General features: G+C 41.0%; 1 protein-coding gene across 7 annotated transcripts in view; it reads left to right on the top strand.

Moving 5' to 3' along the window:
• Nucleotides 1–24,404, top strand: part of LOC129177480 (receptor-type tyrosine-protein phosphatase S-like) — a 111,369-nt gene that overhangs the window by 62,546 nt on the left and 24,419 nt on the right. For 2 of the 7 annotated variants that reach the window (XM_054768673.1, XM_054768672.1), the window contains exons 6-16: nt 1,357–1,467; nt 7,549–7,563; nt 9,035–9,304; nt 9,386–9,765; nt 12,717–12,918; nt 19,034–19,170; nt 19,252–19,396; nt 21,270–21,587; nt 22,419–22,612; nt 22,735–22,761; nt 24,166–24,283. In XM_054768673.1, coding sequence (XP_054624648.1) covers nt 1,357–1,467; nt 7,549–7,563; nt 9,035–9,304; nt 9,386–9,765; nt 12,717–12,918; nt 19,034–19,170; nt 19,252–19,396; nt 21,270–21,587; nt 22,419–22,612; nt 22,735–22,761; nt 24,166–24,283 — 1,917 coding nt within the window. The remainder of the gene's footprint in view (nt 1–1,356; nt 1,468–7,548; nt 7,564–9,034; nt 9,305–9,385; nt 9,766–12,716; nt 12,919–19,033; nt 19,171–19,251; nt 19,397–21,269; nt 21,588–22,418; nt 22,613–22,734; nt 22,762–24,165; nt 24,284–24,404) is intronic. The other 5 variants (XM_054768675.1, XM_054768674.1, XM_054768678.1 and 2 more) reach the window with 3 other exon arrangements.

Raw genomic sequence — 24,404 nt, 5'->3', positions numbered from 1 at the left:
GCGTGTATAGAGAGATGCAAGAGAAGTCGAACGCCAATAGGTTTGACAAGGGAGTGATCACGCTTGCAACTGAAACCATTGGAGTTTTTACAAACTAGTGTTCATTTCCCACGGCGGTACGGGACGAAGTGCGTTCCTTGTCGGCTCAGTATGGGTGTTGTCAACCCTACATGGCACAGCACACATGCGCATTCATGACATGAATTGTCAATGATAACCTACCCACAATAAAAAATAAATAAATAAAAAGCAAATCAACCTTTCAAAAAATGCAGATTGGAAGTTGGAAGACAGAACAAATCATCTTTAGTGTGGTGACGGTTCTGACTTTATTAGGGCAGCAGGTTAAAAGTCACATCTCTAGCGCTCTATAGCCATGCTGCATTGATGCAGCTTGAAGATATTCTGCCATAAAGTGTGGATATATTTAACCAGCCTGAGGCCTTTAATGTGTCTCAATATAAAATAGTCTATATCTTGTGTCTGCGTGCCTATATATATATATATATATATTTGTGTGGGTGTGTGTGTGTGCACATGACCGTGAGTGTACGTTTTGTTCTACACGTCTGTGTGCATCACCAACCAAGTGTGTGGGTTTGTGTGTGTGCATTTTGAATTGTTATGCCATTGTTTTTTGGTCTTCGCTCAGCACAATGCAGCAGAGTATGAACCGTGGTTTTGTACTTCCTCCTCCGGCTTCATGTCAAAGTCAGTTTTGGATGAGATGAATGTGACACAGCAGGCTGCAAGAACAGAAAAATCACTGCTGGTAATTCAAAAGGCCCGTTAGCATGAGGGAACAAATACAGCAGCAAGAATAGAACCCTTAGGAAGAAAAGAACACCTGACAAATGTTGCAAACACTTTTAGTTTGGGGAGACATGGGAAGTAGGAGGATGAAAATTGAGGAAATAAAAGAGACAAGTGGATGAGCTGAAGAGCATCATTGGGTCGCTGCTGTGGGGCACCGCGGGCTGTGTGCCACTGAACTGCAAGAACAAACTCACTCAGGAAATACTAACTCGTGAAAGTAGACGACCAAAAAAAAAAGCTCTTTAACTGTCTTCTGAGTTTAGAAAAAGTATTTTTTTGACACGTGCATTCATTTTGAATTTGTCATCATTTTTGTTCTCTTTTTAAAGAGGATGGGCAAGGTTGCCTTGTATTTTTACAAAAAAATAACAACAAAGCAGACTTTGATGGCTTCTAAGGGAGTACAAGTGAGGATACCCCAGGGTCACGATGTAAAAGACACAGGAAAAGCGCAAGAAACACATGATCCAAAAGACAGCCGGATGCCGGTGGAAACGTCTTAAAAATGACTCAACTTGAAATCTTTCTTCTTCCCTGCAGGGGCGTTACAGATCGAGAACAGCGAGGAAACGGACCAAGGGAAGTACGAGTGCGTGGCCACCAATTCTCAAGGGGTGCGCTACTCTTCGCCAGCCAACCTCTACGTGCGAGGTAGGGCCTGAACACACAACACGCCACCGCCAAAAACACACACACGTACAGAGACAACACACTGAAATCACCTCTTCTTGGGTGCACATTTCTTTTCCATTACCGTGCCCTTTCAACAAGTATTATACTAACCAACCCATTGTCTGCAGTATGTGTTGATCTTGTTTGGTATTTTCCACCTTAACAAGTCCACCGTAAATCGAGGTGTGGTTACAAACATACCACGGTTTAACTGCATGCAGATGTCGCTGATCTGTCCTCTAAAAAACAGGACCAGAAGTATTTGGATAAAGACAGTGTTTTTATGATTTTGCCTCTACCAGCACATTGGATATGACACATCAATATGTGATTCAAGTGTATAGCTTTAATTAAGAGGTTTCACACAACTATGGCAATATACTGTTTTGAATTAGGAATATTTTAATGCACAGTGTCTCTATGGTATTTGGATGATTGATAGCATTTTAAATATAACCACTGACTGCATGGACTCTGGACAGGAAGCAGCAAGTGTATTAAAGATCATGGTTGTATTAACAATTATGTCAGTTGCCCAATTCCTAAATGGTAAAGTCCATATTTTTGTGTCGCCTCTCAAATTAGAATTAAATGTCTATACTTTAATCACATGTCGATACGTCATGGTGGTGTATGAAGGCAACGTTATCAACAGTCTGTCAGTGTCCAAATACTTTTGCACCTAACTGTAGTTTTTGTACCTGAGGCTATTTGACCTGTTAAAGCCAACAATTTCGATTCAATAGATGATAAAAAAAAATACATTTTGGATATTTTGAATTTCACATGAATGGCACCATTGTGCATCCACATGATCCTTGTTGAACTAATTCTAACGATTCTAGCCTCAACATTGTGTGTGTGTGTGTGTGTGCGTGTGTGTGCATGCCAGTGTGTGTGTGTGTGTGTGTGTGCGCGTGTGTGTGTGAGAGAGAGAGAGAGTGGTGTATGGCTTTGCGCTGGCCGTTTTTATTCTCTCTGTGTTTCCTCGTTCTCTCTCCTCACGTCATTGTGTTCCGCATCAACCCCCTTCCATCCCCCAGAGCTTCGAGAAGGTTGGTGTGCTCTCTCTTTTCTTTTGTTACTCCTTTGTTTCAGAAAGCTTCACTCATTGAAACAGAGGGAAACAGTAAAGAAAGAAAGAAAGAAAGAAAAGCCCTATACGCCACTGTATATAGATGTTAAAACCGTCTCCCAGATGAAGTTAATTTCTCCAAAGCCGCTCTGCCTACGCAGCTGAATGCATTGACTGCATTGTGAGGCCTTGTACGCAGAACCCTTGGTATTGCCTTCAGCTCCCCTCAGTCAATGTTTTTTTTTTTCCTTCTTGCATGGTATGGCCCTGTTGTCATGGAGACTCAAGAATTGGACGATTAAAAAGGACGTGATGTTTGCATGAAAGGAGCGAGAGAGAAAGAGAAATGTGCACCACTTGCACGTCGAGAGCATGGCGCACTGTGATCCCGCTACCACTGTGCTCTCCCATTAAACGTGTCTTGTCTTGTTTGCCCTCTCCTCTGCTCTTCTGTGTCATTGCATCACCCTGACATTGCATCTGCTCAAGTGTTGCACTTGTTGCATCCATTGGGAACCTTGCATACTTGTACCATGCTCTGTTGTTTGGTTTGAACCAAGCTGCACTTGTGTTGGATCCATGACTTAATATGGAATGAAACATTTCTATTTTCAGCTCCACAGCGACAGAGACAGCGTAAACCCTTGCATTCTTTTTCATGTCACCATCTTCAGTCCTGTTAATTAGCAATATGAGATTATTAAATGGCAGCCTGCTTGCAGTGATGACTCATCATCCAACAATGCTGCTGCAGCTGCTCAGAGCTTTGTGCTGCATTTGGATTGGGTGGAGCTAGGTGCTGCATTAACTTGCACCATTCTAGATAAATTTAACAAGCATTTAGCCACAGTTATCATCCTCAGGGCTGGTCAATCTATCTCATTAATGCGGTTATTCAGCTGGGCAGAAGGCTCATGACATTATTTTGAAAGATACAAGACATTTTGGCCTGTGGAATGTCACTGAAACTGTAATATATAATATATGTAATATATACAGTGCCGGCTGGCCCATCAGGCAATATAGGCCATGGGTGTTCAAACGTTTTCCAACGAGAACAGCATATTGAAAATCAAAGGATGCAGGGGGCCATGTTTATATTTGTATGTATTTTTTTTTATTTAGTAAAAAAGCTAAAAAAAAAAGCCTTTATATATATTTAAAGACAAAACTTTGTTTTATTATTAGTTCTAAGTACCTGTCGTTGTATATAGGTATTTTGTTAAGCTTTTGTATGTAGTTATTTTATTTTTATTTTATTTTTGTATAAAGTTATTGCATAGTGCAAATGTAACTTATGTAGAGAGTTACTTTGTGCAAGCTGTGTGGTGGGCGCAAGGCGGGTACCCCATGCACTGGTCGCCAGCCAATCGCAGGGCACATATAGACCAACCATTCACACCTATGGACAATTTAGAGTCTCCGATTAACCTAACATGCATATTTTTGGAATGTGGGAGGAAACAGGAGTACAGTGGTGCCTTGGTTAACGTCAGTAATCTGTTCCAGGATGTCAGACTCAAACCAAAACGAACTCTGACCAAAGCAAATTGTCCCATACAAAATAATGTAAATCCAATTAATTCGTTTCAGACACCCAAAAATGTTAACACAAAACACATTCTATAGACAATAATTATAGTTTTACATGGAGAAAATAATGCAAACATAATTACAAATGACAACTGAACATTTAAAATCACTTTTAATAACCCGAAGGAGAGGGGATTTTGCTTGGAGGGCAATCCTTTTTTTTAAAACTGTTTTTGCACTCATGCGACAAGAAAATCAATGCAGAGAGATCTGTTAAAGGCTTTTAAACATGCACAGTTTTACATTCGAAAAACAATGCCACTAACATGGCATATGAAATGCAGAAGTGAACATTTAACATAATTTTAGCTGTAGTGGACACCCTGGGACAAAAAAAGGACAACAACCCTATAACAGCAATTTGTTCGCCAAAAAACATAGCGCTGCTGTCAAATTTGACTAATGTAAATCCATAAAAGCACCATAAACGCACCGCAACCTATGTGCAAACATTGCGGGCAGTGCGTATCAAAGATGTGTTAACTTTGCACCACCTCTTGGAGCGAGTCGGGGGGGAAATACGTCCCTTGCAAATAATGGAATTAATGAAGCTAAGGGTAATGCCTGCTGTTGCGTGGCGGGACAGAGCGGGACACAGCTGGATCGAATATCTCCACTACTGCTTCATGGATGCGAGAAGTTGTGGTGACAACGCATACCCTTGCCGGAACAATGTGCATCAAGCATACTATTGTCGTGCACTAGACGTAAACAGTACTTGACAAGGTGTAAATAAGTCGTGCAGCAATGTGGTCATTTTGTGCCGACAGTGCGGCTGTGTGTACCTCTGAAATGACGACGGTCTTCTCTTTAAACTGTAAAATTATGAGGTCTTGCACCCTTGTCTCGGTACGGTCCATCGCCTTTCTCTTTTGTGCGGTCCATGTGTTTTTTAGGCTGTGTATCTACAACGCGGTTATGAACAAACGCTGTTGCTCTATAATGGCGCCCTCTAAAATGTCGCCCGCGGCCCACAATGCATTGCACGATCATGTGCAAGTATCACGAGATTTCGTCTTAGACACGTGATCCAAGATGGCTGCATAAACAAGCTGGACAGTATTTTAGATGCTAAACAAGTGGGCATATGCAAGCCAAGGCAAAATTTTAGCAGAAATTACCACTGTACCAAGATTACCAAGATACCACTGTACCTGAAAAAAACCCACGCACGCACGGGGAGAAAATGCAAACTCCACACAGAGATTCAAACCAAGCTGTGTGGCCAACATCGGAACCACTAGGCCACCGCGTGACCTTACTACCATATATCTTCAAATAGTGTGACATCACAGAAGCAGGACAGTATTTAACTCACCGGTAAATATATTTAAATTATCTGTCATTACCCACAACATTTTTTGAAAAGTCCTATTTATTTCCCCCCATTCTGTAGCATTCCCAAGTAGCACACAAAAGTCTTTAAGCTTTGTTTCTCAGGCAAACCAAGCCATGATAAGCCACGTTTTAAAAGGAAACACAGCTAAAGCAAACCAAATACACCTAAGCATGGTGTTACAGCCATGCAGCAATAACCTGAACAGAACAGCAATCAAGGCAATATGTATACTTTTATTAAAGTGCCTCGAACATACAGTACCTCATGGCTTGCTTGCTACTTTGCAGAGTTAAACCTCTAAACTTTTTACGCAGGTGCATCCTTACATTCACACTTTCATGTGTGCCTCCTCTCAAATAGATGCCTCCTTCAAATAAACCTGCCTGGTACTGTCTGCAATTGCCTAAAGAAACGCTTGATGTACATGTAATAATGACAAAGCGTAGTGTGTCATGTCCGATATGCTAACAACTTAGAAGAGCCAATATGGTGATCTCGTGTCACAGTCTGCCTCCACTGTCCCAAATAAGCACAAATTTGTGTAATTCTCTCTATGGTCATAACACTTGTCTCAACTGTGGCTATCTCCACCAAACACTCTGACATGCTTCTATTGACATTTGGAATCAATCCTATTCATTCCCATTCTCAAGCATTGAAGGGATATGTTTCGCCTTAATACAGTGACTAATGAAAGCTATGTCCTTGAGCCAAATGGGATGGCGCTGCAATGTAAATGTCAGCCCGGCGACCGTCCTGAATGACTCTATATACTCTAGTGTAGAAGTTGTACAGATAGAGCCGTAATCCCTCTGGCTGTGCCAAGGTCTCCGCCAGCCAGCCAACCAGCCAGCCCATAGCCTCCAGAGTCCCCGCATAGAGAACGGGAACTGAAGTTGGCTGCACTAATAAAGATGGAACCTCACCACACTCACAAACTCAGGATAATGGAGAGGAATCATGAGGCCCTGCCTCTATTACTTTTAAACAAGAGAAAGGGAGAGAAAGGGATTATCCCTTGTAATAAGCTCACTTTATAGCACGGAAGTCTCCACAGTGTGCTCTTCACTCCTTTTTGAATTACATCATCATGTTATTGCTAATGCAAGTGTTATCAGTGACTATTGATAGACGTAAGGTGCAGCTGCATTGCACTGTTTGTACCGTGCATGCTGAATACAGTCTGTCCGTGTGTGTCTGTGTGAGTGTGTGTGTGTGTCCAGCATGCTCTCGTGAGATGAGACGCTTGCCTAATCATGTCTGTTTCTAACAGATCTTTGTCTCTGTCTCCTCCTTGTCTTCAACTTCTCTATCCAATTCTGGGCATCTTCCAGCTTTATTGTCCTCAAGTACTCCAAAATGTGTTGCAATTTATGAATGTGGAGGCATCACGTTTTCCCCTCTAAATGCACAAATGTTAACTTTTATTCAACTGTCTTTAGATTCTTTGAGTAGAAGGGATGAGGCCCATGAAGATTCCAAGTAACGATGTCACTCATTAAGCAGTGGAGATTATCATGTGAATTTACCAATATTATTTATTCTCTTGAGTTTAAAAATAAAATGTATATTTTACTAGCCAGCTGCGGAAAACAGCTCATGAATCATCGTATTGTTTTTTTTTTTTTTTTTTTTTTACTAAAAATCTTTGCTTTTGCTATTTTATGTTGCTTAAGTGACAGTTTTGTTTCTACTCTACCTTCCCTTTCATTCTCTGCCATTCTAAAATGTCTCTTCATTGATCTATTTGTCTTTTTCTGTGTTGTGACCGTCTTCTTTCTTTTTCTTCCTTCAGCATACGTTCTAGTCTATTCTTCTACTTTTTTATGTTCTTACTTCGCACCTGCTTTCTGAATGGGCCTGACTCTGGTATAGCTGTGTTTTTAAATAGATTCATGTTTTTTCTTCTTCCTCGCTCCTGTTCTCTTTCCCCCTTCTCCCTCCATCCCCCCGAAAAAACCTTTTCTAACCCTGTCTTTATCTCTCTACCCCTCCTCTCCCTCCCTCTTTTTTCTCCTCTCCCTCCGCATTCTGTCCGCACCCTGATGTGTAGGAGCGACAGACACATGTACATAAGTTTATTAACTTATAAACATGCACATACTACCTCACTTTTTTGCCCGCACTTGTTCTTCTTCTCTCTCTGTTCTGCCTCTCTCATGCTGTCTTGTTCTTTACTTGACGTGTCCGATGATCACTCCGTAACTGCCACAGCACCTTTTTAGAACCTTCTCCTGTCCACATTCATTTGACTGATCCGTTTGAGAGTTTGTGTACTGTACAGTATCTTGTTGTTGCAATGTGGCTGTCCTGTGCTTACATTGCCTCGTCATTGCGCGGAAGCGAAGCAGAGCCGCTCGCTCTCGCTTCCTCGCTGTCTTCTCTCCCTCTACCTGTTTCCTCGCTGTCTCCCTCCCACTTCCACATTCTCTTCTTTGTGTTTGTCCACCATTTTATCCCTCTTGAGTCGCCCAGGCATGCAAAGTGACCTAAGTGATGAGGTCAGTCTCTCTGTATCGAGCAGCATTGGGTTTACACTGTATGGGCAAAATGATTTTGACTTAATTAGCCAATGAATCTATTAGGTGTTAGGTTGAGGTCCCCTTGGAGTCCTGAATCTTAATCTTACCATGACATTTTGGACATATCTATGCTATAGTATAGTTTGGGGAAGGCACTTTTTTGTTCCGCATGACGGTGAGCCCGTGCACAAAGCTGGGTTGATAAAGACATGCTTGAGTGAGGTTGGTGTTGAAGATCTTCTATCCTCCAGTTCTGATTCCTTTAGATTCTGAGCCAGGTCCTCTCTCAAGTCCAACATCAGACCCCTTCTGTATGAAAGGACATTTCTTGTAGCAGGTTTTTGCTGTTGTAGCCACAAAAACGGGGGCCAACTTTATATTTTCATACATTGGCACTTTCTGTGGAAGGCCAGGCGTCCCCATACTTTTGTCCATATAGTGTATTTTATGTAATTTATCTGACATCAGCCCATCATTAAGCTCATAAAGAGCTCAAAGTTTAGTGCAGCCATCTTCTTGAACGATACCAGAGGCTCCAAGTTATAGCACATTAAAATCATAGTCAGACTTACATCATCACAGAGAAAAAAAATTAAAAAATGTTAAATTTCCAAAAAAGAGAAACTGACTGTAGACCTCATGCCCTGGTTAAGCGTTACTCAAGAGTTTGTCACTTTGTTATTGTTTGTCTAGGCAGCTCACTCTTGATGGGATGAGCTCAACAAGATGTGTGTCTTTCTGTTGGAATCATCAGTGCCATACAGTAAATGGGAGTAAACGTGAAATATCCCTTTGCAATTTCTGTAAAAAAAAACAAACAAAAACCCTAAAGTTCATTTTCCCCCTTCCTGTTACTTCTATTCTCTTCACTCTCTCTCCATCTTGCTCTCTGCCTCTCTCTATCTGATTTCTCTCTCCCTCACCCGACCTCCTCTCTCTCTCTCCGCCTTTCTTATCCCCACCCTTCCTCAACCTCCTGCCCTCTCCTCTCTACCCCCAACTCTCCTCCTTTACCAGTGCGCCGCGTCCCCCCTCGTTTCTCCATCCTTCCCTCCAACCATGAAATCATGCCGGGAGGGAGCGTCAACATCACCTGTGTGGCGGTGGGCTCTCCAATGCCATATGTCAAGTGGATGGTGGGCACCGAGGACCTGACCCCTGAGGACGAGATGCCGATCGGCCGGAACGTACTGGAGCTCAACGGCGTGCGAGAGTCTGCCAACTACACATGTGTGGCCATGAGTAGCCTGGGCATCATCGAGGCCACGGCTCAGGTCTTAGTCAAGAGTAAGAGACTATACAGGCCCCTTCACCAATGGACTGCATCGCTTCAACAAGCAATCCTAATCTATCTTGATTTCCTCCTAGCTTTGCCAAAACCTCCTGGTACGCCCATTGTCACAGAGACCACAGCCACCAGTGTAACCATCACCTGGGACTCTGGTAACCCCGACCCAGTCTCCTACTACATCATCCAGTACCGAGCTAAAGGTCCGGACAGCAAATACGAGACGGTGGACAGCATCACCACCACACGCTACAGCATCGGTGGGCTGTACCCCAACACAGAGTATGAAATCAGAGTGTCGGCCTTCAACAGTATTGGTCAGGGACCACCCTCTGTACGTGTGGAAGCCAGAACGGGAGAGCAGGCCCCAGCCAGCCCGCCCCGAAACGTCCAGGCCCACATTATTTCACAGAACACGGTGATGGTCCGCTGGGAGGAACCGGAGGAGCCAAATGGACAGGTGGGATGAATACAAGAACCTTTTTAATAACATGTGAGCAGGAGAATGTTCTTCATTGGATGGTTCAAAATCTAAATACCGAGAAAAATTGTTCTGCTTTTTATCGTACTGTACTTCTTTTTTCGTAGACTAATGCATATTTTTGTATACACTACCATAACTAACTACGACATAAAGTCACAGTTGCAATAGGTGGAAAATTCCTACATACTGTTTGAAAAACTCCCATTAAAAGTTTAGCCAATTAATTTTACATTTTAGAAGCACACTTTCATTGAAATTGATAACAATCAGTGTGAATTAAATGACATTTTTTGGTCATTTTTAAAAACATAATAAGGAGCATGTTGTATTGTGATATGGTCATGCGTTTCTGCTCAGTTTTACAATATTTTAATTAATTGGTTGATTTACAGTATATTCACCTTTTAAATATACCTTTTAAATATATATATATATACACACACTGCTCAAAAAAATTAGAGGAACACTTCGAAAACACATCAGATCTAAACTGGGGGAAAAATGATCTTGAATATCTTTCCTGATAATAAGTAGGTGATGTATTAGTAAAAAAATGATGCCACATAATTTGATAGAAATGAAAATGATCACCCTATAGAGGGGGGAAATCAAAGACAACTTTATTTACTAAACGCGGCCACCAGACAGCAGCTCAGAACACACACACATCTCTCAGCATTGTCTGTCCTTCCTGCTTGCCCACAAGGCAAAGCTTAAACAAGCCCCACTACATAGCTGTCCAGCCAATGCCTGTAAGAAATGACACCGTTTATTTCCTGGTGTGCACTGGTCAATACTGTACTGTAATGCCGCTTGTTGTGGGGAAGGAGAGACTCACGTCGCCGATGCACTTTAATGGCTTTATTAACAGCGGAGAACACTGCAGGACTTTACATCCACGCCAACATAAACACACTTCCCAACTCTCTCGAAACTCACAGCTAGCACTGAGCCTAGCTCTCCTGCTCGGGACGCCCACCGTCACTTCCCGTCACTTCCTGATGAACTAAAGCTGTAATGACACTGCCTTATAAAAAGTACTGTAAAATATAAAAAACAAGCGTAAGACATTACTAGCACAGCTTTGTTCTGTGGGTCGTGGATATATTCTATCAGTTATTATTAAGCCTCTAGCTTCCTTTTAGTATGTAAAAACCTTGGCTATGATTGCACTACATTGTCATGTAGACCTACAAAGTACACTTGGAAGAACAAGAGGTGAATAAATGTATTGCAACTGATGTGAAACTGATTAGGGGTAGGATTAAATAAGCTTTGCTTCTTCCTACTCCTTTTTGGACATGCAAAATTGTGAATTGTACTATGTGATGTGCTACTGTTTGACTCATGCATGTTCAGGATTAAAACCATGAACCATGATAATAACAAGCCTAGTAGTGCTGTACAACTTTTATCCGCAGTCCACAGTGCCCTCTACTGGTCAACATTAATATTTTTTTCCCCCTTTTTTTTCTTTTTTTTCCTCTACTGGTCAACATTCAAACTGGATGCCAACCTGTCTATAGAGGCCACCTGTCTATAGCGGCCACTTTTGCAGACTCCCTCTAGTGGCCGCTATAGACAAGTTTGACTGTATATATATATCTATATATACTGTGTATATACCCCAATGGATATTTAATTTGCTATTAAAGACAGACAAACTTGAAATTTAGCAAAATTCAAGAGATTTTTTAATTGTTAATTTTAATACTTAAATTCCCATATACGCAGCTGCATCATGTTGAGACATGTTTCTAACAATAAAAACATACTGTCAAATAATAAAGTTGACAATTGAGAAATTATCTCTGACAGTATACCAATGAAAAATAATATATTTTATGACTTTGTTATGCTCTATTTATTAGTAAATGTACTAGCAGTAATGTATTATTTATTTATCTTATATTTTTATACAACACCGGATCACATTAAACTATACTAAAAAGTGTCCAGTAAGTGTATTTCTGATATAAAATATTAAATGTGTCCATATTATTAAAATTATGTAGTAAAGGAACGTAAGTCTGCCCTCTGAGAAAAAATGAGAGTTAAGACTGCAGAAGTTATTTTATTGTCTTCCATCTAAATGTTTTAATTCTGCACATTCTGCTGCTCTTGGGGAAACAATAAAATGATTGCTTTAAAATTGCAAATGCTTTTGTGTGATATTAACAGTAGAGGTATTGGTAGTGACCACTAATACAGAAAAAAAAAAAAGATTTATCCCCATCTGAAATTACATTTGCTTTTACTGACGACAGACTAACAAGGTTTAGATTTGCACAGAGACTTTAAGGAGATTAAAACATTAAAGCCTTCATAAAATTCCCCACTGGGAGCTGTTTTGCAGTGTGCAGGTTCATGGCCTTTAGAGGGATTTTGCTCTCCCTTCTTTACCCCTTCTAACACCATCAGTGCCATCCCGCTCTCGAAAGAAAGAGAGGGTGATTGCACTTTCTGCTCTAAATTGAGAGCACTCCCTCTGAAGCCTTATTTCCTTTCCGAGTCTATGCCTAGCCACCTAGAATATTCACAGAAGTGCATTTAATGCATGTGAGGATTACAAATTTTAAGACGTGACAACAGGATAGCTGGTGGAGATCATCGGTAAGGACACAAAACAAGTATAGTAACATAGTGAGAACGCACTCAGTTTGTATTAGAAATCACCTTATGACACTGACCTCTAACAAAGTGTGAACCAACAAATCCGCATGACCATCTGGATTGAAGTAAGACCATATTTCATGGACGACGACCTTGGCTGTGATAAATACTAGTTGTTTGTATGCTGAATGAAGGTATTATGGATTACCGTGCATGCAAAACAGTGAGATTAAGTGGGTGACCACTTATCACAGCTCAGTCGAGGATGACCTTAAAAACTCAACACGCTATCTGTCAATCTCTCCATGTTGCAGGTGAAGGGCTATCGCGTGTACTACACCATGGACCCGTCCCGTCCGATGAATGAGTGGAAGATCCATAATGTCCAGGACAGTGTGATCACCACTATACAGAGCCTGGTGACCTCCGAGACATACACCATTCAAGTCCTGGCCTTCACCTCAGTCGGGGATGGGCCCTTCTCTGACCCGGTCCATGTTAAAGTCATGCCAGGAGGTCAGTGTTGTGAAAGTATATCACATCCATCTTATGTGTGTCTGACAACGAAGCACAGATGCCCATTTGTTGAGTTGAGTGGAAAAAGCAAGCTAGAATTTGTGTGTATAAAAGAGTCAGTGGCATGTTTATATGGGAAAAATGTGAAGACTGCAATGAACAAAAAGCATTTGTGAGCCATTGCCTGGCCACTCAGTGGCGGAGCTACATGGTCACCAGCGCCACCATTGGTCACTCTCCAGTCACCCCACTGGCCATCTAGCCATTTCAGGTATCAACTTATTGCCACCCTTATGTGAGTAATGGCCTCACTTTGGCCACCCCAATGAAAAATGTCTGGCTCCTCCACTGTGGCCACTTGTTGCTAGGCAGAATTCAAGAGAATTCACTTAAGAATAAGTGCCCCATAGGCCAATGGAAAATGAGCATATGATAGTTACACCCAATAGGCCAGGCGTCTGCAATCTTTACTATCAAAAGAGCCATTTTGCCCCCTCGCCCACTAAAGAAAAATTGTATGGAGCTGCAAAATATCGGCTTAAAGGAACATCTTAGAAACAATTAAAAGTTGGAATCTTTCATAATTTTAACAAATATAACAACGGAATGCAGCAAGTAGAAGTGCAGCGTGCATGTGTAACGGACGCCAACCAGTAGGGTTGTGACAGTATCTTGGTTAAACCTCTCTACCTGACGCCTCAAGAAATGTGCAGCACAGTGAATTGACAGCCTATTTCTTTAAGCTCACTGACTATGGCGACGAGCAGCTGTGGCCAGCGACACCGGTGAGCGATGCCCTCACATCCAGAGCGAATTACAAATCTCCCACGGTTTTAATTGGCTGTCAGATTTGGAGGGAATTTTGGGGTATCAAAGTAGTTCAGAGGAGGAAGAGCGTCTGGTGTTGTTTGGGTACTCTTGCTAGTACCAGACCTTGCTGGTATCAAAGATAAACTTACATAAATTTCTGTGTAAACTAATGTGAACTTACCTGATATAGTCCAGGTTCAAGTTCCAGTTTGTATCTCTTGTATCTCTTTTTTAGAAATGTCAAATAGCTCCGGGAAATCTGACAAGGCAAGTATTATTACTCCGTGTTTACCTGCGAGAGCGTCCTGAATAGCATTCTGTCCGCTCATTGGTCCGTCAATGAGGCTCCTGCTGATTTGTCCTCGTCTGGGCGACAGCGATTAAAACATTTTTCAACTTTCTCGGATCGCGTCGCAAGCCAGCTTGTACACGATGACGTGCACGGGCACAAAATCTTAACACGCACACATTTTGCGTGTCGCTTGGCAGGACAGAGACTCGTGATAATCGCCCTGTCGCAAAGGTTCCATTGAAAATAAATGGTATGGAGCCCATTAAGTGGACTTATGTCTACTTGAAATAAATAAATGACTACTTTTCAGACAGTGTTAAGTGCTTGTTTTGAAAATATCTTTCAGCATTTTTTGTTGTTTTGCTTCACATATCAAGCATAAAGATAAGCCAGAATCGCTGGCAGAAAAGATAAAGGAATTTCTAAAAGTCTATTTTCTCCTGAGATGTTTCTTTTTGGGGAATATATCGATGATTCATTTGCTGCGTGGGGGAAAAGACGTGTCTGTCATGTCTCAACCAACGCAGGCAGGCAAACACCGGCTCGCCGTCCCTTCCTCGCTCTCATCCAATCATCACTCAGAAGTCAGCCAGGACACATTCACGGCCTTACAGAAAGTTGGATATTTTGAACTCATTTTAAAAATGCACATTTTCCCCACTCGGGTGTTACAAAAGTATCCGAGCATTGTGAAGGGAGCCACAACAGAGAGGCTGAAGAGTCGCATGCGGCTCTGGAGCTGCGGGTTACCGACCCCTGCACTAGGCAGTTTGAATTACGAACCTATAAAATCCCCTTTTTACTGACTCTCCATGCACAGTTCTCCTCTCCCGATTTTTTGAGCCGCCACTTCTTGACACATCATTTGATTAAGCACACAAGAGTTGGAAATTGGAAAAAATGTGAATTGTCCATCATGAAGATGAGAATTTCCGTTTTTACTAGAAAAAGACAAGGGATAGCAAGATTTTCCGAGACGTATTCTCATTCTAATACAGTTATACACAGTATGGGGCATTTAAATTTTAAAAAACAACAAAAAAACTCGGCATCCTTGGAAAGTAAAATTGGATTCTGATGTGGAAGATGAAAAAAAGAGCCAGCATGAATACAAAGTCAGATGGTTTATTTCAAAAAGAGTACTATAAGGATGATGAGGCAAGTTTGTTTATACACCTAATTAAATCACTCCTCTGTATTGAATATAAAATGTTTCTACTGTATAAGAAAGAAAATACGGAATGATAGGGTACTTTACACATCGCACACCTCCTGCCCCTAATGCAGTGTCACCGCTGTGTCATACAAACGGCCAAGCAGCTTATCAGGTGTCAAGTGCAAGCAAGCCTCTTCGCAGTACTGAGCGTGACCTGTCACCACATTCGCATCCCTCAAAATTTCTAACGTTCACACGCCGCCACAGAACTTTGCGGGGAGTTAGCCGTGAATAAAAACAGGGATTAACGCGCCGCAAGAAGTTGGTACATCGGAGCCGCTCATGTCGTGGCGACACCTCTCGCAAAATTTCTATGTTTTATGTGGCACCCGACATGATGAGATTAAAACTCACAAATCTGTGATGGCATTACAAGTTGAAATTCTTGTGTAGACTCGAGACACGTGTACCTGAAGATTCTGTCATTTTTTTTCCAACATGCGCAAAAAGTGTGGGTTATGTAAAAATATTATAAAATTTCGATGATGCTTGGTGGTGACATGAATCAGCTAGAATTAAGCAAAAAGGTTTTATATAGGATTAAAAACAGCTTTATATTTCAAATGAATAATTCCAAGCAAAATACATGTTGGTGGAAAAAAGTTCTTACTACTATGATTATGACACAGTGTGCAGTATGTAGGATTTTTCTTGGCATTAACTTTACAACATAAGACTTAAGAGAGAAAACCAAACGAGATGCATACCTTCCAATAAAAGAGTGCAACAGGTACTGTACTTTAATAAGTACTTAAAAATAGAATAATTAAAAATGAAATAGCAATGTGCAACTAGACAAGCACTGGGAGAGCACAGACGCCGTAGTTCCCCCCAAAATAATAATGGTAAATTTTTTTGGATCAGTCTTTGATATTTTGTAGTACCTGTTGGAAACTTGTCCTTAATTTTTTTTTCAAAGTGCTTTGACCATTTTTTGTAGAATTATATGCACAAATGCCAAAAATGGTCCTATCTTTATATGTTATATGATCCTTTAAAAAAATCCTGGATTCAGACGGTGATCCGGATCACCCCCACAATGCAATCAGTTCTTCCATAGCCCAACTCCGACAATTCCGGAAAATTTCATCCAAATCCATTCAGAACTTTTCAAGTTATTTTGAACACAAACAAACAGACTAGAAAAGCCCTCGGAGAGCGCAGACCTCCGCCAAGTGCCATAGTTCCCCCCATATCGTGATTCACACCATAAGTATGTGTAAGAGTCCTACATTTATTTTATCTACATATTTAGATTGCTAATGTTAGAATGCTAACACCTAGCATAGTAGTGGTAAGTGTTTATAAGTGTCTAGCTATGAAAATGGATAAAAATGCTACTAGGCTAATGTTAGCATTCTAGCAATGCTAACCTTAGCATGCTAACAGGTAGCATAATACTGCTAAGTGTTCATATATGTGTCTAGCTATGAAAATGGATAAAAATGCTACTAGGCTAAATTTAACATTCCAGCAATGCTAATATGTTAAAGTTAGCATGCTAACACCTAGCACGATTGTGCAATGCTAACGTTAGCATGCTAACAGGTAGCATAGTAGTGCTAAGTGTTTATATATGTGTCTACCCATGAAAATAGCTAAAAATGCTAGTATGCTAATGTTAGCATGCTAGCACTGCTAACACATAGCATGATAGCAATGTACCGGGAAGGCCGAATGAGTTGAAAATTTTGACTTTGAAACGGTCTGAAGTAGTTAAAAGTCTTTAGATAAAAAAATGATCCCAAAAAGCGAGCAAAAAAATTTGGGAATTCTTGTGCTGTTGCTAATAGCATGAATGTCCTGATTTTGCTGAATGAGTTGGAATGATGTGAATTGGTTGAGAAATGTGGAAGGAGCAGTAATAGTAGCAATTTTACAGGAAAGTGTGAATTTCATTTTGAATTGTTTTTCAGTATATTTCAGTATAAATATTGAACTTCGGGAAAATTTTGAATTTTTAATTGGATCACCCCCAAAATTTAATCAGTTCTTCCATATCCCATTTCAGACATTTCCTGAAAATTTCATCCAAATACATTCAGAACTTTTCCAGTTATTTTAAAAATAGACAGACAGATAAATGCTGGCGCTTTGTTGTTGTTGATGTCCTTTTCGGAGGTAAAAATTATATGCAGTATGGAAAACAAAATGAACTAATGTACTGTACACAGAAGAAACAATTGTCTCTAGGTATACTGATACAGTATGTATACATTTTTCCCCCCACTTTTGGCTTTTCTCTGTTAGTGGTCGCCACAGTGAGTCCATTGCATGAATGGTTTTGGCTTAGTTTTTGCGGCGGATCCCCTTCCTGACGCAACCCAGGCTGGGTATCAAACGCATGCTCTGTGCCATTAAAAGACAGAAGCGTGTAGTGTTAACACCAGGGATATTAATATACAGTATATGAATATACAGTATCACTTGTTTATTGTGGTTAATTGGTTCCAGACCAGACTGTGATACGTGATTTTCCGTAGTAGTAGTAGGATTTCCTATATGTACAGTAAATGGAATATTTTTGTAGTTATAGCATAGTAACTGTTTATGACCTTCTAAACACTTTTTTTTCACATTATTAGTGCCCTCTAGACATGAAAAACACTCACCTTTACACTCGCATTACCCAATACAGTAAATAAGCCGTTTAAGACAAAAATAAGACTTGTGTGTGCCGCTAGAATAAATTAAGTGATGTCAGGGGCTCAGAGTTGAGTTTCAGCTTTGCTTGGTTAGCGACTGAAACAGTAGCCCGTGTTTTTATTAGGGATTATTGTGCCTGTTGTGAGATCATTTAAACCTGCAATAAAAGCCTGTTGTTCCGGCGATCAACAGTCCTTGTGTGGTCCTTGTGTGTCTCATCAAACATTACAGTAACATTACTGACACCTGGTCACCAGTGTACAATACTACATTTCATCAGCGTCTTTGAATGGGTCTTTTGAATGCCTTATATTTGTATTTTAATTCGTGTAGCAACTTTTATGCTTGAAAATGCTTAATTTAGGCAAAAAATACATTACATTGGCTTAGATACGCAAATTGTTTGACAAATAATAGGTCGTATTGAACCACAAAACAGCATGATTTATGAATTGATATATTTTTTGAAAACCCATGATAGACTGAAACCGCAAAATCCGAAGTGCAAAGTAGCAAGGGACAACTGTATATGTAAATATATGAAGAGCACATTTGTATCCAACTCTTGTCTGATAAATATTACCTTGACTGCACAATAAAAAAAAAATGTTTTTATAAGACAATTTTTTAAAATGCAGATATCTTAGTTATTGCCAATAATCCTGACAAAGTGACCATAAAATGAGCTACATCAGGGGTCTTAAACTCCACATATCTGGGGGCCGCTGGAGGTAGAATCTGGGTGAGGTTCGCCCACATCAAGTATTGCACAAAAAAAGGGTTTCAAGTATTCTAAAAAAAACTGATCCAATCTTCTCAATCTTTAGGAGGAATTCTTCCTCAACTTCTTTTCAGCAAGTTCAAAAGGGCTCTAAACATCTGTTGTGGGACTCGAGTCTGCCACAATCTACATAATATTAATCTAAAATGTGTGTGATGGGCGGACCGCGCTGACACTAAACTTTGATGTCAAGTAATGGGCCACAAAATATGGAGAGTTTGGGACCCCTGCCGACATGTAACCATCATTAAAAGGTGCATTATTACTGTATGTTTGCAACTGCAACATTTCCAATAAGATCTCTAGACTGTGTCGGTACCACATGATTATATGTAAAACCTAACCGGTTTCGTCTTATGCCTGTCTCCAGTTCCAGGACAACCGGGGAAGTTCAAAATTGGGAGAGTGACAGACACCAGCATTGAACTAACCTGGGAGCCTGCATACACCAAGGAGGGCATCATCAACTACGAGCTCCTTTATAAACCTGTCAAGTTTGGTAGTTTGGTACGGCCTCTTATGCCCTTGAGATACAAGATATTTAAAAGTATCACTTTCTCTGGTGGTAACACACTCGTACTTTTGTAGGAAAAGCTGACCTTTGGCCCACGAAACGCCTACACCGTGGAGGGTCTGAAAGCCAACACGGAGTACTCTTTTTCCCTGGCCGCCATCTCAAACAAAGGCATCGGCGCCTTCACCAATGAACTGGTGCAGAGGACATCACAAGCCAGTACGTCTACATTTACTTGGGTTCATAAGATGAACACACACATTGCAGGTGTATTGGGTTTCAGTGTGCACACAAATGCCATACAAACACATGTATACACAACTCGTAGTAGATGGCCACTGACCTGGTACAAGCTGGCAGCCATGTTTACATTTGGCCATTGATCTCCTCTATCAAGCCATGTGTCCAAAGCCCACTCCCATCCATCCATCTGCCTTTTGCTGTGGCTTTCTTCCTCCTCCGCTCAGCCTCTCGTTTTTCTTACACAGCCAAAAACGTCAGGACAGATGGAGCCGGAGCACGGATTAATGTTTGTCTCTTCCTCCTTTCCATCCTGCTTTCACTTTTTTCCCCACTCTATCAGTGTCTTAATATCTTTGAAAAGGTGAAGATGTCTGCCAGTTAATGGCTAGCAGGCAGTGGAATGGAGCATTAAAGGATTGTGGTTTGGCCTCCTATGGTTGTAAGTAAGTGCCAGACAGTCTGTTCTTGAGTTTTACTTTGATTCTCTCCCCTTGTCGTTTTTTCTCACTCAAACACAATAACCAAGCATCGTACATTAAAATGCAACTTTTTAGGCTGAAGTTTTGGGTTTAGCCAGTTTAGCGTTTTGTCCACACAAACACGGAAGGCATTTTTCTACTTCTTTTGGCCTTTTTTTAGAAAATGGTTTTGCAAACCCTTGTTTTTTTTAGCTGGTCGGATTTTTTTAAAAAAAATTTTATACCATTTCACTTTTTCAATTTACTACTGTGTTTTTTTTCCCCAGAACGGACTTTCTTTAGGCTTCTAATTGCCTAAAAGAGTCCTGCCAGCTGTTGGTTTGGTATGTACTTGACAGCCTCCAATTGGATTTTCATGTAGACCAGAGGTGTCCAAACTTTTTCCACCAAGGGCTATATACAGAATATTTAAGGGCGTGGAGCCCACTTTAATACACATCATCAAATCTTTCCAATATAGGTCAATGTATAAGCTATCTGAACAAAACATCCAAACTTTAGCTTTGTGTTATAGGTGACAAAGCAAATTAGTGTTATACCTAATAATATATCTCATTAATAATTAATTGATTTTTTTTTAAGAATATGCCAGGGCCAATAAAGAACAAGCTCCAGACACTTTGGACACCCCTGATTTATTTAAACACCATTGCTGAGGACCGGAATTTCTTTCTAAGTACCAATGTATGTGTTGAAATAGGCTTTGTGTTGCTGAGGGAGAAAATGGCAAAATGCTATAAATTGTGCCGTTGGTGGTGATAACTATTTCTTTGATACTTGTGTCTTTTCAGCCTAAAATGTGCTTGATAACTCTAACCTGTGTCCTTTCACTTTTTGCCTCCCAAAAAAAGAAATCGTGAAGACGTTGGAGTAGGTATCAGAAGGGGTGCAGCGAAGGCCAAGCTCTAAATAAGCAGACTATTTCCTGAAGCAAAATGCATTTCCCAGGGTGCGCTTTGTTATCGCCAAGGTTTGGTGCACATCTAGATTGTCCCCCGAGGCAAACAGCGCAGTGGCTTTACAGCTGAGTGGGCAGATACTTGAATGTGTCAGCTAGGACTCTCTGGCTCCCACTCATGCTGTACAATCCAAGCCCAGACGTCTCTGCTTTAAATTGTCCGCTCACAGTCAATACTCTTGTCTCTGCTTGATTTCATTAAGCTTTATGCTTTTACACCGTGTGCTTGCTCCGTTTTTATTCTCATGCTTATCCTGGTGTCATCTCTTTCAGTTTACCTTCGTCTCTTATTGTTTCCTTTTTTTATCCTTACCCCCTGTCCTTTTACTTGTATCGCTCCTCCCTCTTGCTTTTCAACCCCTACTCTCAAACGCTTTACCGACCGCCCTCCTTGACCCCCTTGTCCAATCAGAGCCCTCAGCCCCGCCCGAGGGTGTGTCCTGCGAGAGCGCCAGCTCCACCTCTCTGAGAGTTAGTTGGAGGCCGCCTCCATTGGAGGGCCAGAATGGCGATTTGGCAGGGTATGAACTGAGGTACCGCAGAGTTTCTGGGTCAGGAGGCAGAGGTCAGGGCCAGGAGGTCAATGGGCTACCTATCCCGGCCCAGCAGGGGAACACACTAGTAGAGGGGCTGGAGAAATGGAGCTGGTACAACATCACCATGGCAGCCTCCACCTCTGAAGGAATTGGACCCAACAGCTCACCTGTGCTCTGCAGAACTGATGAGGATGGTAAGAGTTAGAAGCATCCCAACAAACTGTTACAGTAATTGTATAATACAAGGGTTATCAAAAGTGTGAGGCGGACCTCCCCCTGGGAGTTACCAGAATACTTTAGGGGAAGCACAGCAGCTTGAAAAACACAAAGAAGAACATCTTTTTCAAACCAGCTAAGCTAAACTCAGTTATGTTTAAAACAGTGCTTTTCAAATAGTGGGGTGTGCGCCCCCCCTACAGGGGGCAAGGTGTGAGAGGGCGCGCAAGTGGCAGGGGAGACTGTCACTATCAGTGTTCTTCTGCTCCCGCTACTTGCTAGCATAGCAATGGATGCCATTTAAGAGCCATTAAAACTAAACTTACTAAAATAAAGCATGTCAATTATGACTTACATAACATGCAAATAATTTGTCTGTGACATTTGACGTAAAGTGCATGAAAACAAATGCACTAGTGTGATGCTAATTTGGAAATCCCATGCGCTAGCAATTAGCATTAGCAATTTAAATCATAATTTCGAGCACCTCCAAACACTTTCGTTTAGACATTTAGAAAAATGTCTGTCTCGTAGGTGGGTCATGACGGAAAATAATTGAGAACCACTGGTTTAAAGGCTAAAAGAAGTGATTTTCACTCACTACAGTGAACAGAAAACTACACAAAATATGCTCCACAAAATCAGTTTTTGGAGACTTAGGAGAGGCTCCAATTGTGTTATATTCTCTGAGGGGAGTCTGGTTTAGTAGATTACCGTGAAAAGTGGAATGCCACTAAAGTCATATAATTCTTAATAAATAAGCGATGAACCAAACAAACCAAATTCATTTTGTATATATGCCTCTGCAGTTCCAGGCGCAGCCCCTCGTCACGTGGACGTCCAGCCTTTCAATTCCTCTGCACTTCGGGTCACTTGGCGGTCTGTTTTGCCAAGGTTGCGGCAAGGTCAGATCCGTGGCTACCAGGTGCACTACAGCCGTGCTGTGGGCAGTGAATCCAGAAACCTTCCTTGGATAAAAGACCTCCTGTTGGATGAGGCTCAGGTGATATAAATACAGAAGAATATCAACATGTGAGGAATAACGTTCAGTTGTGTGTCGGTTAAATGTGTTCTCCTCTCGTCTGTCTGGGCCATCTGTCTGCTGTGTCTGGGCTGTATGTTAAGATGGAGGAGGATGATTCCACTCAGTATGTGAGTGCATACTCTTTATCCTCTTGTCATTGTGAATGAACTCACTATTAATACTACTACTTAGTACGTCATACAACTACCCTAGAGTGGCACTCAGTATAACATAGTCCAAGCCTTAAGCATTTATCACTTATGAATTCAATGAATGAATGACTGCCTTCTACAGTAGGATGAGAGATCAAGTTTCATCCAGATCCATAATGTCTTCTGGATCTAAGGGAATAAAACTGTAAGAAGATCTGACATGTGTCCAACATTTGTTATTTTACTGTACATAAAACTGTGTTTTTAATAATCTAATCATGTAAACGCATGAATTCAACTTGGTATTTGCATTCTTGCTAAAACTTAAAAGGAACAGAAGAGCAAAATATGGATGCATCAAAAACTGGAGCACTGAGATAATTATCCGTTATCAGAGTCCAACCTCTAGTGACTGATTGTACCTCTAGTCCCATCAGTCCTGTCAGTGGTTTTTTTCATCTACCTGTATGTACACTTCTAGTCCTGAACTGCTGCACACAAAAATTGTCAGAAACATGCATTCCTACCTGTGCTATCACTTTTCTGACAAATTCACCACATGGTGGAGCTGTTATGAAACCCCAAACTTTCACACCATACGTCAGATTGACTTGAAATTTCTCATACAGCTCATATGGGCTTTGCAAAATACCCACTGTTGCTTTGAGGTGTTTAGCTGAATCACCACCATACCTTTTTTAAGGGACTGACAAGTCTGTAAAATCTGAACCGGACTTGTTGAAAAACATGGCCATTATCAACTAAAACTTGTCTAATGATTATAAAACTTTGAGATTATATGTACTATATGTCGAGTACCGTCTCTTCCAAAGCATTCTGTGCACAACCCATGGTGGGCACTCATAAGGTGTCACATATGTCAGCCATCATGGCGGACCTTGGTCCCGACACGGACACAGTGATGGCCCTTTACGGACCCGTGACCAATTAAAGAGAAATATAAGAGCCACTTATTAAATTAGTGTTATTAATGTTTTTAATCTGAGAAACCGGTGGAGTTTTATTTAACTTAAAAATAAGCCTCTTGTGTTCATTTAATTGTTTGTACAGTCAAACATTTTATTATTTAAGTAAAATTTGGTCCCATTTTCTTTTAAACGCAATTGTGCCAAGAGAATTGTGTTGTATTGAGTCACTAGAGAGATGTGCCGGGTTTCAGTACATTTGATATTCACATGAGTTAGTCTGATGCATTTGAAGTGCATTTGCTGTGAAAAAAATTGCTTAAACAGACCTCATTCATTTTAAATTAATGACCCCTGCTATATGTGATATCTATCGTAAATGCAGAATTTAAAACAAAGTAAATGCAAAATACTAAACAAAATTAGTAAGTTGTTTTTGTGTGAACCTTCACAGGAGATGATTTTGGGAGGCCTGAAAGCAGAGACTTTGTATACAGTGTCGGTAGCAGCATACACTACTAAAGGTGATGGAGCACATAGCAAAGCCAAGTTGGTGCAGACCTCAGGGATGGGTAAGCATATGCTGAGTAAACACTTCTAGATTTAGCAACAAACTTACTCCAAAGGGGATTTTACAGTCAGCCACTGCAGCCAAATACATTTTAATGCCTTGTTTATGTAGTTTAATTGATT

Source organism: Dunckerocampus dactyliophorus, chromosome 2 (assembly GCF_027744805.1).
Source record: "Dunckerocampus dactyliophorus isolate RoL2022-P2 chromosome 2, RoL_Ddac_1.1, whole genome shotgun sequence".
NCBI lineage: Eukaryota > Metazoa > Chordata > Actinopteri > Syngnathiformes > Syngnathidae > Dunckerocampus > Dunckerocampus dactyliophorus.
Note: the sequence above shows the minus strand (reverse complement) of the source record. Positions and strands in the feature narration are given on the sequence as shown.